The sequence below is a fragment of the Crotalus tigris genome, unplaced genomic scaffold (assembly GCF_016545835.1).
Source record: "Crotalus tigris isolate CLP2741 ecotype Arizona unplaced genomic scaffold, ASM1654583v1 scf7180000018826.840336, whole genome shotgun sequence".
NCBI classification, from domain to species: Eukaryota; Metazoa; Chordata; class Lepidosauria; order Squamata; family Viperidae; genus Crotalus; species Crotalus tigris.
In genome coordinates, this window is record NW_024097216.1 from 424231 (window position 1) to 442752 (window position 18522).

An 18522-nucleotide genomic window follows, 5' to 3' on the forward strand; every position below is an offset into this window, starting at 1 on the left:
GTTTTGTGGAGGTGGAAGACTGCATACATTTCCAGCATTTTGACAGCAGTATAATGTGGCTCTTAATAAAACTTTAGAAATCAAAGGCAATGCAGATCTGTATTTCTCATTTGAACAAGGGAGCAAAGGAGACTTGGGAATTCATTTATAAAATGGTCACAGATTACATTTTATCAGCTGGCCTTATTTTTTTAACTGCATTTCTTTGTTGCATGCAGACTTGTATACTGAACATAAAAATAGAAAGCATATTTAATGGTGCAGTGGTAAATTTTGAAATGAAGAAGCACTTGATCCACACACCCCACAACATTATATAAATCATCAAACACAGAAACAAAATGTATGATGGCCTGAACATTTTTGTCTGGGATTTTTTTTCAACTAGCTAAGTCTAAATTTCTAAACTAACAATTGCATTAACCTCATTTGTGTTAATCCTTTTGTCAACACTACAATGAGCATGGCTGTAGCCATTTTTTCTTCTCATTTTTGTTTTTTGAGGAACTTTCAAATCTTGGAGTTCTGTTTTATTCGTCTCTGTATGTCAGAATTATGATATCTTTCTTTTGTTAGTATTGAATTTGGTGCATTTGTTTTTAGTTGCCAAGACATATTTTATTCCCCTAGACCAGTGGTTCTCAACGTTTGTGTGACGGCGACCCCCATCACACAAACGTTATGCGCATGCGCGGCGGCGGCACGCATGGGGGTGGGGCCCCGCGCGCGGCACGCATGCGCGGCGGCGCCCCCCACGTGCCACGCGCATGCGCGGCGCCACCCCCGGAGGCGTGGCACCGCCCCCACGTGTGGTCGCGACCCATAGGTTGAGAACCGCTGCCCTAGACTGTTCTTGTGTAGAGAATCTTATCTCTACTTGACAGATAAGCCTTATCTTTAGGAACGGAGACAAATCAATGTACTGTTTCATGCTTCCTTTTTTGACTCTAGAATTCTAGAATTATATTGATTCAAATAATAGAGAAAAGTAGAATTTACTTTGCAGGGGAGATGGTTCCTTAGAACCATAGAGAGTGCTTGCACTTAAAGCGGTATATAAGTCTCATAAATAAATAAATAAATAAATAAATAGATTGCATCAATAAAACTCTGCCCAAGTATGTTTGGAAAAAACATTAAATGAGGTGTCCTTGGTTGTTTTCTTGCAGAAGTTTCATTACCCAAGCTGGTACTATGTTTCCCCAAAAAGAAGACCGGCTCTTATTTTTTTGCCTCCAAAAGAGGCACCAGGTCTTATTTTGAGGGGGGGTCTCTTTTATACTCACCTCCGGCACTGACAGCCCCGCCCAGCCGATCCACTTCTTCTGACTGAAGGAGCAGCTTTCACTTTGAGAGCGGGCAACTAAATTTCATTTTGATGTGTGCCATCATGCCCACAGTATAAAAATGACAATAAAGGTTATCTTATCTTATTCTGCAGCAGCATTCCGGCTTGCATTTTGCAGTCAGGCCTTTCTGGAAGGCCACTGCAGCTGAGTACCGAGCTATGGGTTCAATCCATAGCTCGGTTTTCAGCTGCATAGGTCTTGCAGAACCGAGCTGCAGTGGCCTTCCGGAAAGGCCTATGATTGAGAAATGCAGGCATGGCTGCAGAAGACGCCGCAAAAGAAGTGGGCTGGCAAGGAGAGGCCTGGCTGCAAGGTAAATGGGTGCGGGGCGTGTGGGGCAGCTTCACCCCCCACCCAGCTTGATTTTTAGGTGTGTGCCTCACTCCAAAACTAGGGCTTATTTTTGGGGTAGGACTTATATTCAGCCCACCTCCAAAAATCAAGCTAGGGCTTATTTTCAGGGTAGGCCTTATTTTCGGGCAACATGGTAACATCACCGTACTGATGTTGTTACCTAGCTTGGAAACATCTGCAAGAAAATAACCAAATTTAAGGTGACCAACTTTTTTACAATGAAAAGAAACACACAAATAAATTGAAGAAAAAATATCGTAAATAAAAGAAACATTTTATTCATTGCAACAATAATACAGAATACACTATAATATGATAAATGCATAATAAAAACATTTGTAACAATAACATTTTATATTGTAATTATGCTTACATGCCATGCCCGTCTGCAGCCGCCCCGCAGCACTGCTGCCCTGCCATGTAGAGCGGGCCCCACGGCTCCCAAAGCACCAGCTGCGCTGGCCCTGACCCCGGGGGGGCAGCCCGCCGTCAACACATCCCGCCTGCAGCTGCCCTGCCAGCACCACCGCCCACCCTGCACAGCCCCGTGTAGAGCAGGCCCCACGGCTCCCACAGCATGAGGGGCAGCCGGCCACCACTGCCCCTCATACCCCCACAGCAGCCCCGCCACCCCTGCTTCTTGCGCCCACAGCCATTATTGCCCTAGCAGGGCTGAAGATCAAGAGAAAGTTACCATGGCGTCACCGCTCCAGTCTCCTCCTGGTATCTTAGGGACTAACTAGGAGATGGTGTAGTTGGGTAGCAGGGAGGGGTGCAAAGTTCCTGCCAATTCGCCTTCGCTGCAGACAACTTACATGTGAAAAGTTTGCTGGCCAGGTGTTTTGGCGCGCTCAGCAATTCCTATTGGCTTTCGAAAGCCAATATGGGGGGTAGCACAGCTCATGGAAAAGTTGAAAAAAACCATCAAAAAAGGCGCCAGAACGCCGTTCTGAGCGTTCTATGAGAAAAAAAAAGCCCTGCAGATTAGTCTTCAAATATCGAAAAGGAGGACATGTAGGAGGACACTTTTCGAGGGAGGACAGAACTCACAAAAGGAGGACTGTCCTCTCTAAAGGAGGACGGTTGATCACCTTACCAAATAACCAAGCCGAGAGAGAACCAAGGACTGTTCATTTCAACCCTGAGCTACAAATATTCTCCTCTACCAAAGCATATTAAAGTTGATGAATTTTTAATCAGAATTTATGATACAGCTAAAGGTTTCAGACACAAGCATCTTCATTTACATTCCTCAGAATACTGATTAATTTCCTCCTTCAACAAACTTCATGATGTTTAAAAAAATCCACAATCCATAAATGGACAACCAAATGCCACAAATGCTAAATGCTGAAATCACCCGAATTTCAAAGTTATTGGAGAGGTAATTCACGAAATAAAAGGCGGAGCAGAAAAACTCAAAATCTGCTTCAGTTTTGTGGCTATAATTTTAATGTTATGGCATCTTATGGTTGATTTTTCTTCTGGTTTATCCAAATCGGCAATTCTAAATCCAAGGAAGATATCATGGTTAAAAAACAGTACAGATGAATTCCTGTGTCATGCCATGGCATAAACAAATCCTAATATTATTTAATATGTTGGGTGAATCTAGACTTTCACTCAAAATTGAAACTATCAATTTTCTTTATTAATATGCTGCAAATATGATTTCCCTCTGGTATTCTGAAAACATAAGACACATAACTGAAGGCTGCTGAAACCCTGAATAGGATTCAATAACAAACTAGAAAAACAAAACAGATAAACATTTTTTTCTGATATGCAGGAAATAAATCCATAATCAAACTTATAGGAAAATAACAAATACATGATCACTGGAGCAATGCTTTGCTGAAGAGGTGAACAAGCATGTTAAAAGAATGAAAACATTTACACAAAATGTCTGATGACTAACTACATCAGGCCATAAAATTTACTCAAAGACTCAATGTTCATTGTGGCTTCTTCCTCTTACTCATTGAACATGCCTGTCAGTAAAAAGATAACAACACCAAACAAAGTGCTAGAAAAAGGAATCCAAAAAAGCATTCAGCTGACAGCAAGCATGAAATTATAATGGTCTGTTAAATATTAGAAAAATTAATTCCCATTATCCCAATAGGATCTGCTATCATTCTACCATGTAGAAATCCAGACCTGCTTATTTACATCAAGAACAGTTTCATTGTTTGAAGATCTATTTGGTGATCTCATCAACTGACAACCTATAATTCATATGAAAAGGCAGAGCTACAACCACACCCATGAGACAAAGCAACTGCAGTTAGGGAACCTGTTGCAACTATCTTGGTGAATGAACTTGTAAAGATTGTCCAAGCAACATTAAATATAAGATAAACAGAATTCCCAAATCATACTGCCACAATAGCTTTATTGAAACTACAATTGGCCAATTTTGCTAATTTCATAAGAATATTAAGATCCTTTTGTTATGTTGTGCTTTCATGCTGCTGACCTTGGTTGCATTGTGGGTGATGCCTGGGTTCTTATCTGATTCTTAATCATCTATAGTAACCATCTGGGATGGATGTCTATGCAGATTCTCAATCATCTAGTTCACGGTTGTCCCAAAGATGCTTTTCAAAAGGAAACTGAACTTTCTTTGGTTTTTTTCGCCTCTTTGAAAACGTTTCCCTTCTCATCCAAGAAGTGAAGAAGTTTTTTGGATAAGAAGTGAAACATTTTCAAGGGGAAAAAAAGCAAAAAAAGTCCAGTTGCCTTTTGCAAAGCACTTTTGGGACATCTGAGTGGATGGTTTCATAAGAATGACAACATTAGTTTATACCCCATGTTCTAAATAATTTACTGAGACATGATGCTATGTTTTGACATCTGACTTGCAGGACCACACACATTCCTTGTAATTGAAGTTGCCAAATTTGTTGGTCTCTTCAAAAAAGCTGATGTTGGTACATTAAAGAGGGCTCAAGAGAAGTCTCTGCAATATCTAGGTAATTCCAAAATATGAGATTGTTAGAAAGCTATTTAATGTTATTCAATCTACAAGACCCAAATTTATATTTAGAGTGTTGGCAATTCATTGTCTACAAAACTCAATCATTTGTTCATATAGTAGGATAACAATACAATGGTGCCTTGATACTCCACTACTTTGAAACTCATCAAATTTGGTAATCAATACATTTTGATGCAAAAATTTTGTCCCAATGTACATTGTTTGTTTGGTACTCAACAAACAAGCTAGAACTTGTCGGTGCTGGTTTCCTTGTGACTCACATTATGCCTTCTGGGAAAAAATTGTTTGGTACTTTTTGTTTTTGGTACTGATTGCGTCTCCTAGAACCAATTAACAGTGAATACCAAATATCACTGTAGCTCTGATGAAAGGCATATAATAGCAATGAAAGATGATAAGGGCCAGGCCCATGGGAGAGAGATTTACCTGGATCTCACGAATTTCAAACATTTTGAATAAATTAATTCCAGCAAAAGTGAAATCAGATTAAGAGCCTGATTTCCATACAGCACCAAAGACCAGTCCCAATATAATTTGACAGCAGCAGTTTTTCTCCCTTTCAGCAGAAGCCTGATTTTGAAAGCATTCCTTCTCTGTATTGTCAGCACAGCCTATACAATCTGAGCTGACCTGTTTACTATTATTACTCTATTCAATATTACTTCATTCAACATTACTCTATTCAATATAATTCATTGTGTTATTTTCTCAGCTGATAGTTTATCCCTCCAGCAACTTTTCAGGACTGGGATTTGCAGACTAAAGCAAATATTCTTTGCACATACATCAGACATGATAATGAAATTGGTGGCTGTATAAATTACATAAATAAAATAATAATCCAAAAATATAAACCTAGACCTCAGTTGGAGATTATAGGACAACGTCAATAGCACAAAAATTGTACATTAGTAGGCATGGAATATCTAGAGCATTTTATTATAATATGCTTATTTATTCATCAACCCAAGAAAGACTTTTTTTCTTCGCTAGGGAAAGAATCTTTTAGTGATAAACTACATAGTGCATAAATTGCACCTTCCTAATTAGGAGTCAGAAACATCAGCAAGAAACCAGTATGTGCTTGTGCTCATACCAAAGCACATTTTAAATTTAGTATTGATTTACTGCTGTTTTATTTGCTACAACCAATTGCTAGAAAAGTACAGTTTAGTAGATAATATATTTTATACCAATTATAAGACTGAATGCAATTGCTACCCTTTAAATATTAGATATCTCACTGTGCATGAAATCATTATCACTACCAAAGGTACAGAGATGGCATATTAACAACATGTACAGGAAATTAAAACAATTTGATAAGCTGACAATCCTCCCAAACCAATCTAATGAGGCAGAGAGCAACTTAGAATAAGGAACAAGGTGGAATATATTTCTGTATATATTACAATCTATTTAGCATACAGGTGATCCTGAACCTATGACTACAACTGAGCCCAGAATTATAAGTCATGGTGGTTGTAAAGTGAGGCGCACATGTGATAGTCTTACTTAACGACTACAATTCCTGATCTCCCAGTTGCAGTCATTATGTGACCAATGGGTTGTTAGGTAGAGCCTCAGGGGATGGTGGGGAGGCCCTGGGAGGCCTGGTGCAGGTTCAGGTCCACACTGCAACACCTCCCCAACTCATACATATCCTGTGCCATGTCTCAGGGTCTTCCACACCTCCTGAGGCATCCTGTGCTCCACTTCCCATCCCCTGGGTCACACAACCTTGAATTTCCTCCCTATTTCATCATGCTTCACTTCACTCACCTTTTCCACAGATCACTTTTAGGAAAGAAAATCACTGATCCGTCACATGGCCTTCCTATATAGTGGCCATGTGGTGGTGTCCCAGAAATGAATGTCATTGTGCGAGCGACCGAAATTGCAATATGAGAATTGCGGCAAGTCCCCAAATGGTGCCCACCTCTAGGACCGCACCACACAACCATTGTATAGGAAGGCCATTTGGCAGATCAGACAGTTGTTCTTCCCAAAGGTTGAAAAGTTAAATGAAGCAAGACGTGACAGAGAGAGAGAGAGAGAGAGAGAGAGGGAGGGAGGGAGGGAGGGAGGGAAGGCCTAAGGGTGTGGGGCCCAATTAAGTGGGAAGCAGGCCCAAGGCCTGTGAGGACCCCAGTGGGCAGAAGATAGGATCAAGGAAGCTAATGAGGCAGGATGGGTGGGAAAATAGGCAGGTCCCTGCAATTCGTCATAAGGACGAGTGGATTGCTAGGCTCCTGAATTTTGTTCACATGGCTGCAAGGCTCCTCCAGTAGCCCTAACTTCAGGTACAGGTCATAAGTCCTTTTGTTTACTGCTGCTGTAATTTCAAATGGGGTCAATGAATGAATAGTCATAAGCTGAAGACTACCTATATCTCTGATCACATGGCAGCTATCGTACTGAAATTATTTACAGATCTACAACTCCTTCAAACAGAGCTTGACTCCTAGCCATATGAGTATATCCAAGTAATTTATAACAACACTGTGAAAGTGATTTGTCATTTCCTTCTCTTGTTTTTTTTTTTTTTTTGGGTTTCCAACCTTACTTAACTTTTTCATATTCATCAAGGCAGACCAAATGAAGACATACACCTTGCCACAGATGCATTTCCAAAATGTGAAAACACCAAACACGACTCTCTCAACTATTAGACATAAATAATAACTTATCCAAAAAAATATCTATTTAACCATACAAATATTATCAATTTGCTATGTTAAATATTTGTATTTCAGGAGGAAAAAAAAGAGAGGGGAGAAACAGAAACCAATCTAGGGGAGACCTGCCTTGAATAACTTAAAATTCTGAATTCAAGAAATGCTTAATAATTTTTAAAAACTTTTAAAACAATAGGATCACTCCAAAAACAATAGGATCACTCCAAAATATAGTTGTCATCCAGTTTAATAATCATGATTAACAAATCAAAGAAAAATAGAAGCAATCACGTGTGCAAGATTTAAAAATCAGATTCTGAATAAAATATGAAAATGTTGCCTCACCAAATAAGTCTAACAGCTCAGCAATGAAAGAGCAACTTTGAATAAATTCTGTACACTGTTTTTCAAGAATTTATATTTAAATGAGACACTATAATAACAAGCGAAGAAATTCATTTTCATTTTCCTGAAAAAAACTTCATTGATTAAACAAATAGTGGTGAAATAGTCTTTTAAATGTTCAAAATATTTTGCCATCCCTCCAGAGTTCTGCAAACAAAATGGCAAAACTTTCTATTGACCAAGTAATAATAAATAAACCTCAGAAATTAGCTTTGCTTCCTGTATAAAGCTTTGCAGATGTCATAGCAACAGGAGCCATTCATTTTCCCGGTGTTCAATTTGATTATCAGGCTTATGCTGGACTGCTATCCCTGTGTGGAATTCAAATAATTTATTGTAAGAATGATTATGAGCAATAGAAAGTTACCATTTTGGAAATCTTGACAGGGCTTATTTCCTCATTTAGCTAAAATTCAGATTTTCTCCAGCATTAAACACTGTAGGACATTAGGCTTGGAAGTGTAAATTTGATCTCTATTCATGTGAAAATTTGACCTTAGATAACCATAATTTGGAAATTGCTGGTAAATCCTGTTTGGGGAGCACTCAAGCAGAAACTTAATATTCTAGATCAGCTTATTTAAAATATTATGTCATAAAGATCAAAATATTCTAAGGCAGGGTTTCCCAACCCCCAGTCTGTGGACCAGTAACGGACCACAGCATGCCAGCAACCGATCTGCACAAACAAGCAAAGCCCCATTTGTGGGATACAGGCAGCACACAAAAGCACTCACTCTCTGGTCCGCAGAACTGGTCCCTGGTGTCCAAAAGGTTGGGGACCTCTGTTCTAAGGAGAATTGATTAGATTTAAGCTTGGGTTGTTTAAAACTATCCAATTAAAGTATATTTTGGTCTTAGAGCTTAGACCACCATACTAGCATCTGTGGCAACCATTCTAAAACATTTTAGAAAAGTGTGCATCCACAGATTATTTTCATAGAAATTTTACCAGTATAATCAAGACAGAAACTGGTAACAACTTTGGAACAAATAACTGGAATAGCCTATTTTAATAAATCAATGTTCTTGTGTTTTAAAGAAAGTTTAATACGAATCTGATTATTATTAGAGAAAACAAATTCAATAAAATATTCTTTTTTTATTGCACTCCATGGTAAATGTTCCAGAATTCAATTTCTTAAAGCCAGAAATGTTGGAGGAGCCTGTCAGATATGATTGGATTTGTTCTATAGTTATCCTGCTTTGGTTTATTGTTCACATCATAATTCTTCTCATTATTATTTGAGGAAGAGAAATATATGCTTAGATTTTAAAACAATGTTGAGTTATAGACTGAAAGCTTGAAATCTACTGATCTATGAACAACTTTGCATCCATTGGGAATGGAGTGTCACTAAAAAATTATTTTGCTTTATTTGAAAGGTACAGTTACTCCAGATTTAAAATCTTGAATTGAATATATGTGTTTGCAATCTGATTTTGAATGGTTTCTTTACTGACATAATGGAAGGCCTAAATGATTCTGTGTAGTTAGGGTTTAATTTGTTTAAAACTCAAGTTGCTTTTTTTTGTTTTTTCTTCTTCCTCTTTATTTTCTGTTTCTTGCAAGTCTATAGCATAACTAAAGAAATCAAATGATAACAGTCCCATCCCTGTTGCTTCTATCCTACAATTCTCTCCCGGCTTTATAGTATAGATCCAGATTTGCTATTGAATGATTAATTTTATTTGCAAAAACCTAGTTAAAACTGTTAAAAACAGTTAAAGATGAAGCTGAATAGACATGTTCAACATATAAATGTATTAATAATAAACTTCATTAGCAGCCTTGAAACCAAATCTTTTTCTGAATAAAGGAGGGCACTTTTCAGCCCCACAAAAAGTATAAGAATGTCCACTGAATGAAAAAGGCTGGCAATCCTTCATCTCTGTATTTATACAAAGACTGAACAAATGTTTGGAAGCTTCAACACATTTCCCAAGGAATCCATTTTTATGGCTAGAAGTGACAATAAAGCTTTTATAAGCTGAGACTGAGGAATCACAGAACAGTCATCAGGCAAATCCTGGAGGCCAAGGAAACCTGAATACCAATTTATCATAGCAGAGTTAAACTCACCAGTTCTAGGACAAGGTCTGAGGTCACAAGCAATCAGATTGAGGCGATCAGGAAACATTTTGTTGAAATTAGACACAAATAATAAAAAAGGAACCCCAGTTGTTAGCAATACCGAAAAGCTATATGTGGGTATATTTAAATCCCTTGAGAACCATAAGTTAAATCAGGCAGCATATGGGCAATGCCAACCCTCTCTGCATCTTGCTTCTTTCATCTGTATTTGTCAACATTCTCTAGGATAGGGATGAGCGATTAGGGCAACTTTACGACCCGTGGACTTCAATACCCAGAATTCCCAGAATTCCTGAGCCAACAGTGGCTGGCTCAGGAATTCTGGGAATTGCAGTCCACAGGTTATAAAGTTGTCATAGTTGCCCACTTCTGCTCTAGGGCTTAGTAGAAGAGACAGTTATCATTACGCACTATGTTCTTTTCAGGCATATTGCTTGGTTTTGATATGTCCCTATCTAGCCATTAAGAATCTGCCGGTTTCTTCTGGTCTTGATTCCACAGCAATTCTAGTTTCACCTTATCATAGAGTATCATAGAATAGAATATCAACTATAAGAGATAGAAATGCTTGTGACATCATTTAGTCCAACCCATGTTCCACTACTACAGCATCTACAACAGATAGCCATTCATCTTCTGCTCAAATCCTCTCAGAGAAAGAGCCTCCACCCTCTCCCAAAGACAGTCTGTTTCATTGTTGAACAGTTCTTAGAATTTTTCCTCTGATGTGTGATCAAAATCTACTCTCTTGTAATTTAAACCCATTGCTTCTTGTCTTGTCTTCTGGAATAGCTTCAACCTATCTTTTACCTGACAGCAACCGTGTCTTACCACAGCATGCTCATCACAATTTTCTCATAAACATCTTACTCTTTAGTAAACCTGAAACAGGCACAAGGACTACCAGGAGCATGTTGAAGGAGAAATCCTTGAGGAGCATTCTTGGACATTTGCATCCAGTTATACATCCATTTAATTATTATGCCACACTTTGCTAATCAGAATGTCACGGGCCATTTTATCAAATGTTTTGGTAAAATTAAGATATATTAATTACATCTAAAAGATTCCCACAATCTACTGAAGAAATTATTCAGTTAATAAGATTAATTAGTATGAGAATGCCTTTTTTTAAAAAAAAAATCTATGCTAATTTCTGATAATTACTGCATTAGTTTCAAGAGCTTCAGATCAATCTCTTTATGGTCTGGTGAGAATCTTCCCAAACATAAAGACTTATTATATGTCTTTCAAAACATATTCTCCTTTTCAGACGTTAAAGTGATTTAATGTCTAGTCCTTTGTTCTCTATGATGCAGTTAATTTAGACTGGATATTTCTTCAAAGCAAACAGCTTGTTCCATAATATATTTCAGTTAACTCTTCATTATGCCTTGGATTCTTACACTGAATTGGGTTTTGGAATTGATAGTCTAAGTAATCCATTTCAATTTTATCATCCTAAAATTTAAAAACACAGAAAGGCTGGGGAAATAGCTGAATATAATGTTATTCTAAATCAGTGGTTCTCAACCTTTTTAATGCCGCTACCCCCAACTGGTCGTAAGTCGAGGACTACTCAACCGGTCGTAAGTCGAGGACTACTCAACTGGTGCAGCACCATCTGCAGAATGGGACTTTTGGCAGGCTCAGCAGGGCAGAGACAGCCTGGACAATTCCTATTGGCTTTTGAAAGCCAATAGAATTAGACTTTATTCAAGAGAGTCTATTCTATTGGCTTTCAAAAGCCAATAGAATAAAAGGCAGTAGCACAGCTAAGGAAAAGGGGGAAAAAATGGCGGACTGCATTGTTGGTGACCCCCATGAAATGGTCGTTCGACCCCAAATGGGGTCCCGACGCACAGGTTGAGAACCACTGTTCTAAATTCTTATATGAATTAATAAAGGGAAACAAAATACTATAATAATATCAACTGTTTCTGTACTCATCTTAGAAGGCATAGCCTCATAAAAATCTAACACTATGGAACTTAAAGTAGTTATATCAGGATTAACCAAATGATATGCAGCATTCTGGGGGAGGGGGATGATGGAAAGTCTAAAAAACAGGCGAATCACAAAACATTTTTTTGCAACATGAACCAGTGATATACATTTCTCTTTCCTCTGCAGGAACAAAATGGGACAGATGGAAATTTTATTTATTTATTTTATTTGCCACCCATCTCAAGGTGGCCCTGGGCAGAAATGTTGTCTTTAGATGATTTTTTTCCTTCTATGAAAGGCACTTCTGAAAGTTTTTTTTTAAAACAGCATTGTTGCTGGAAGTCTTTCCACTGTTTTCTGGGTTTCCACTACAAAAGAGATATGGAAAGATGCAACCATGCAAAGCAGTGTAGGGAATATAAAATAAACAGCCAATCAATTAATAATGGTCTATTTGTAAAGAACATTTTAGGTAGTAGACTTTGTCCCCTTTTTACACATCTGTTTTCGACACATAACTAGGTACTATATTTCATTTATTTCTTTTCTTTATATAAATATATATTCATTGTTGTCATTTTACATGTTGTAAGTTGACTTTCCTTTTTATGTTTAACTGGGGATTATTTCTCTATTGCTATTTAAAAAGATAAATATGATTCAGAAAGCTTACAAGTCAGAGTTAAAGCATATTCCGTTTAAAGGATGCATCTTTCTCTGACACACAAAAACCCCTCTAACGAATCTAACTAAAGAGAAGAGAAACAGACTGGATATATCTTTGATAGAAGAAACAATATTTCAAGACCGGATTACCCTTTTGCATCACCCAGAAATGGCTAGCAAACAAGTTATCATCAGAAAATATAATTTTCTTCAACAGTATTAAAATGATTTCCAAGAGGTTTAATTCTCTCATTTTTCTAAAAGAATCTTACAAAGAAAATACGAAGAATGCTAAAAGTCCTTCGGGAAACCTAATGCCATTCCTACAATTTTCACTTGGCAGACTGAAACCTATAGCCAGAGGTATATTCTTAGATGTAGTGCTTCCTGAATATACTTTACAATTTAGTGCTCTCTGTTAACTTTCACAAATACAATTTCTATTTTTTCTGTGCAAAGAGAGTTACTTTATTTGAAACATCCTTAGAAAAGCTGTAATATCCTGATTTTTATCTTTAAAATGCATAGTATAGTTGTTTTATAATAATGTTCCCAAAACTGGTGTCTTGACAGTTATTTTAGACTGCAATGCTCAGCCTTTTTATATTAAATAAATAATAAACAAATCTTCCTTGCTGAAAGTCTAAGGAAAATCTGTAGTTCAAAATATTTTGAGATCAACACAAAGCTGTACAGTATCCCTGGAAAACTGGAAGTTTTGCCTCTGACTTCTTGACAATAAATTCTTAGCATGAGGAAAGAAGATGTAACTTCCCAAATGAAATCTGTAGATTTTTCATATTTCAGCCCTGCTCTATTTTTAAAGTAACGAATGGTTGAGACTCCAGCATCCAATGATTACTTGATAATATCTTCCTAGGGATGCGGCACTGAACAAAATATTAAAAACAACCAGGAATGTCTTCAATTGGCCATAGATAAAACACGCAACGTAAGCCCAGTCTAAAAATGTGTTGCCACAGTGGTCAGCTGGATGGCTGTTAGTAGTCAACAAATAGGACATAACTGCAATAATATCCTCTTGTGCATGTTCTGCACAAATGGTATTGAAAAATCATACTTTTGATATCAAAGATAACTTATAGCTGTTATTACTAATAATCAGTGATAGGCCTTCTTCCCAGTGGACTTTTTTTTTAAATGTTACCAGTTGCTTGTATAAATAAAACTTTTTCTCCCTTAATCAAGGAAGATTACCTTTGCAACTCAAAGAGGAGTTGCAAAGGTGCAGGTTTTGTTTTTTGGTTTATCTGCTTATAAAAAGGTTCTTCAGAAACACAACTTTGCATATCCTGGGTTTATGAATCTCAATGTATTCTAGGTAACTTCTTTTTTTTAACTTTAATTACATGGTTGAACTCCTTTTTCATTTTTGTGTGCTACTGCTGGAACAGGAAAGAAAATGGTTGCCATAACATAACAAATGCCATTGTAAATACTTCAGCAGAAATAAAGAAGACTTTTAAGGCATCTGGTTTCACAGAGAGAGAGAGAGAGAGAGAGGGAGGGAGGGAGGGAGGGAGGGAAGGAGGGAGGGAGGGAGGGAGGGAGAGAGAGAGAGAGAGAGAGAGAGAGAGAGAGAGAGAAAGAGAAAACTCCTCCTTTAATCTTTAGGATCCCTCAAATATATAATTTAGTTTACAACTCACCAGTCATTCATCCCAGTAAGTTTGTATTTGTGTTTGCATATATGGTGAGCAGTTTAGCATTTAGTAAGCAAGTTTTTAAGAATTTCGTAGCAGTTTTATAATCTTGCTATATTTACTATTTGTTTAAATTAATAGTTTTAAAATGAAGACTCTATTTATAGCATCATTATGAATAATTTATTATTCTTTCTATTGATTTTAGAAATGCTTCTGCGTTTTCATTTGAACTTTGTAACTTTTTATAACAATTGTACAAATGCTGGTCGGTGACTATAACAATGAGGATTACAGGTATTCCTCAACTTACAACAGTTCATTTAATGACCATTTAACGGTCACTGAAAAAAGTGACTTACAACCATTTTTCAGACTTAACAACCATTGCACCCTTCCCATGGTCCTGTGATAAAAATTTGTATGCTTGGCAACTGATATTTATGACAGTTGCAGTATCCCGGTGTCATGTGAACATCTTTTGTGACCTCTTGACAAGCAAAGTCATTAGCAAAGCCAGATTCACTTAATAATCACATTACTATCTTAACAACTGCAGTGATTCATTTAACAACTATGGCAAGAAAGATGGTAAAAAAGTGGCAAAATTCACTTAACAAAGGTTAGCAACATAAATTTTGGATTCAATTGAGGTCGTACGTCAAGGATTAACTGTATATACACCATAGAATGTAAATGTCCAGAGAATCAACGATTTCAAACTGTGTTATGTGATACTACATTATCTTGTCTAGTATCTGGACTTTTGATGCAGGCATTATTTAGAGCAGTGATTCTCAACCTTTCTAATGCCGTGACCCCATAATACAGTTCCCCATGTTGTGGTGACCCCCAAATGGGTGTGGCCACCAATAAGAGGGAGTAGGACAGCTAGGGAAAAGGGAAAAAATGGCGGACAGCATGGTTTGGCGACCCCCGTGAAATGGTCATTCGACCCCAAATGGGGTCCCGACCCACAGGTTGAGAACCACTGATTTAGAGAATATCTGAGCCTCTTCTGCTGCTTGGGTTCAAAGGAAGAGCTTTTGAAAAACTACTTTCCAGTATAATAACTAAATACTGGTGCAATAAAATGTTTTCAAAAGTGCACTGTCTCTTCCAATGTAATATTTGGGGATTTTGTTTTGTTTGTTTTGGTATGGTCTCAAAAACAAAGTAAAATCCATTAAGGCTGTTAGCTCAGTCTTAGACCAGGGCAGATGAGGACCCAGCCTTTTGTCTAAAGCCAAGATTTTTTTTTTAAATGTAGTTGCTTTCTAATTTGCGCTTTGATCTGCAGGGAGAGAGAAAAAACCCAGCACTGTTGTGGCCCTCCAGCTGTTGTGGGCAACTCAACATTCCCAACCAATATGACCAATTGTTAAGAGATACTGAGAAGAGGTAATTTGGAAATAACTTGAGGAACCCATCCATGCTAGATGAATTTCTCCCTAGGTCCAACTGCAATTATTGAAGAAAAGTAAGAGATAAAAGAGTTTGATTTGTTGTTAACTAATGGAACTGTCTAAGCAATGCAAAATTGGGATATAACTTGAAATCAGAACATCGTTTTCCTCCCCCTTTTCACAGAGCTGAAGAAATCTTTCTGCAGACTCCTACAGATATTCCAGCCTTCTGACAGATCTCTTTCTGGCCAAAAGATCATTTTTTGCTGCTTTCAGCCTATCCTCCTATAATATTTCACTGAGTTGCTTGTTTTGCACGTCTGGTTTCTTTTATAAAGAAGCATTGATTTGAAAGAGCTACAGAATTCATCTTATAACAATCCTTTCTTTTAACAAGCAGATTCAACATTATGATTGATTTCCAGTTCTACACCTAAGGATATATTTATTGTTTACAATAATATATCATTCCAATGCTTCATCTTGTGGTATAACAAGTATGAAACATTATCTTTTCCAGACTTGCTGACTCTTTGCTTTTGAATTCTGGGCAGTATTATAATTGCAGGATAAAAGTTCTGCAATGCCAAGCAGAATCTGAAAATAAGCTGTACTATACATTCAACATACAGGTAGTTTTTATTTATTTTAGCGACCACATTTGGGACCAGTAAATCAGTCACAAATTGAAACAGTTGCTAATTGAAACTACGACTGTGCTTCTGATTTTTACTTCAGCTTTCCCCTTGTTTTACAGATCTCTGGAGGTCATAAATGTGAAGACTGACCATATATGAAAATATTTTTTTTCATTGCTTCCTGCTGTCGTCTAATGAGGACCACCTGTAATTTATTATTATCAGAATGGCTGTATTTATTCCAAATTAGTGTCCAGCTCAAAATATATTCTCTACAGCTCAGTGTTTCTCAGCCTGCAGCAGCTTTAAGATGTGTGGATCTCAGCTGCCAGAATTCTCCAGCAAGCATGAATGAAGTCCACACATCTTAAAGCTGCTGAGGTTGAGAAATACTGAGCTACCTTATAGCATCCCTAAATTTGGCCATAATTTTTCTTCTGCTGATCCCAAGCAAAAAAATGGATTGACACAGACCATTTCCATCCGAACAATTTTGGATATAAAGCATCTCTCTTTCACCAAGTGACTTACCCGATTCTCTGATAGGAACTTTTATGGGTGTTGTAAGATAACAAATTATTTCTTCTCTAACAGAAAGGGCTTTGATCAAAAAGGCAACAGCTATATAAATTATACATCAAGTGAGCATGAAACAGTCACTGAGGCCTCTCAGTCTTAGTGTGACTGCAGGAGTCCTCAATCAAACATGAATAAAACGTTTAATGATTTAAATAGTTATTCTCAAAAGCATGAGAGGTCAGATCATCATTGCCTGAATTTTGCTAGCTGAAATTAATTTATAACGCATACAGATTTAAAAACTTACGGTCACAATCAGACCCTTTTCCTGGAAATATTTGACCAGCGGAACAGCATTCTGCTTGAAATTAGTCAGGCGTCTCTGTGTAGCTTTCAGATTATCGTCAGGCCTCCCCTGCTGTTCGGCGCGTTTCATTAGGCGTTCTTGTAGTCGTTGATTTGAGCAGGACAAGAACACCACCAAATCTGGGGTACAGATCTGTAAAGAAAATCACCCAAATGATGGAAAGATCAACACAGAGAAATGCATTCAGGTTACTGTCAATTATCCACCTGTCAACTATTGTCACTTGGTTGAGTTGAGCAGCTATAAAAATTGAATGAATGAATGAATGGATGGATGGATAAATGGATGGATGGATGAATGAATGTTGCTGTAAGCCACCAACTTTTGCCATTTTTCAAGAGCTTTAGCAAACACTGAACCCTTATATATTTTTGTTTGAAGGGAAATATGATCTCCATTAACATCCCAAGGGAAGTTCTTTCCTTCTGGAATCTGAATTATATTGAGTCTGTGTAGACTACACTGTAGATGTCTATGAAGATTCTCAGTCATCCAGGTCACAGTTGTCTCAGAGATGCTTTTTCATGAGGCAACTGGACTTTCTTGTTTTTCTTTGAAGATGCTTCGCTTCTCATCCAAGAAGCTTCTTCAGCTCTGACTAGATGGTGAGGAGTGGAAGGATTTATATTGCTTGCAGACAGCTGATCATTTGCATTCTTTTAGAGAGTCACAACATGCAAAGGTGTTCATCCTAAAGTGCATAGCTAAATGTCTATGGAGATTCTCAGTCATCCAAGTATGATTGTCCCAAAGGTGCTTTTTTCTGGAGGCATCTGGACTTTCTTGTTTTTCTCTGATGGCCCCAAATGGCCCCAGCAACTCTCTAACGTTTTCAAGGAAAAACAAGGAAGTCCAGTTTCTTTGGGACAACTACACTGTAAACTAAACTGTATCCAACATTGTGTAGACTAAGAAGAAAGAAGATTCTCTTTTTTCCCTTCTTGCACCTCAATGCCCAACGTGATGAGAAAGACCAATTTGTCACCCCCTTTTTTGGTCTGAAAGAAATGTAATCCCAGCTGGTAAGGAAGTTGCAGGAAATTACAGCAGCTGGCATATAAAAGTGCATGTATGAGCATGGTATGAAAACTCTAGAAAAAGAAAAGACAGTATCACCCCACATGATTTTAGCACACTCATTCCTGCTGTTCAGGCCAAAGGCACTTTCACAGACCATGCTGGGCATGTTCTTGGTAATAAGGGCTCTTTATAATAACACAGCAGAAATAAATAATACTAATTGAACTGAGCATCTTTTACTAAAGCAATTGTTGGGTTCCAATCTTAATGCTGGTATTTATGTTTCCCTATGCATGATGGGGATAATTATGTTCTTTGAAAATAATTAAGCAGAATGAAATTGTCGCAAATAATTGGCCTGGTGATTACAGTCCATGTGAAATGACAGGATAACCTAAGCAGCCATACAATTA

The 18522-nt window shown here is 37.6% G+C and overlaps 1 protein-coding gene across 2 annotated transcripts in view; it reads right to left on the reverse strand.

The window, feature by feature from the left end:
* The window catches only part of AK5 (adenylate kinase 5), a 113379-nt gene that overhangs the window by 61264 nt on the left and 33593 nt on the right, over positions 1 to 18522 (reverse strand). For both annotated transcript variants that reach the window (XM_039356680.1, XM_039356682.1), the window contains one exon: positions 17030 to 17221. In XM_039356680.1, coding sequence (XP_039212614.1) covers positions 17030 to 17221 — 192 coding nt within the window. The remainder of the gene's footprint in view (positions 1 to 17029; positions 17222 to 18522) is intronic.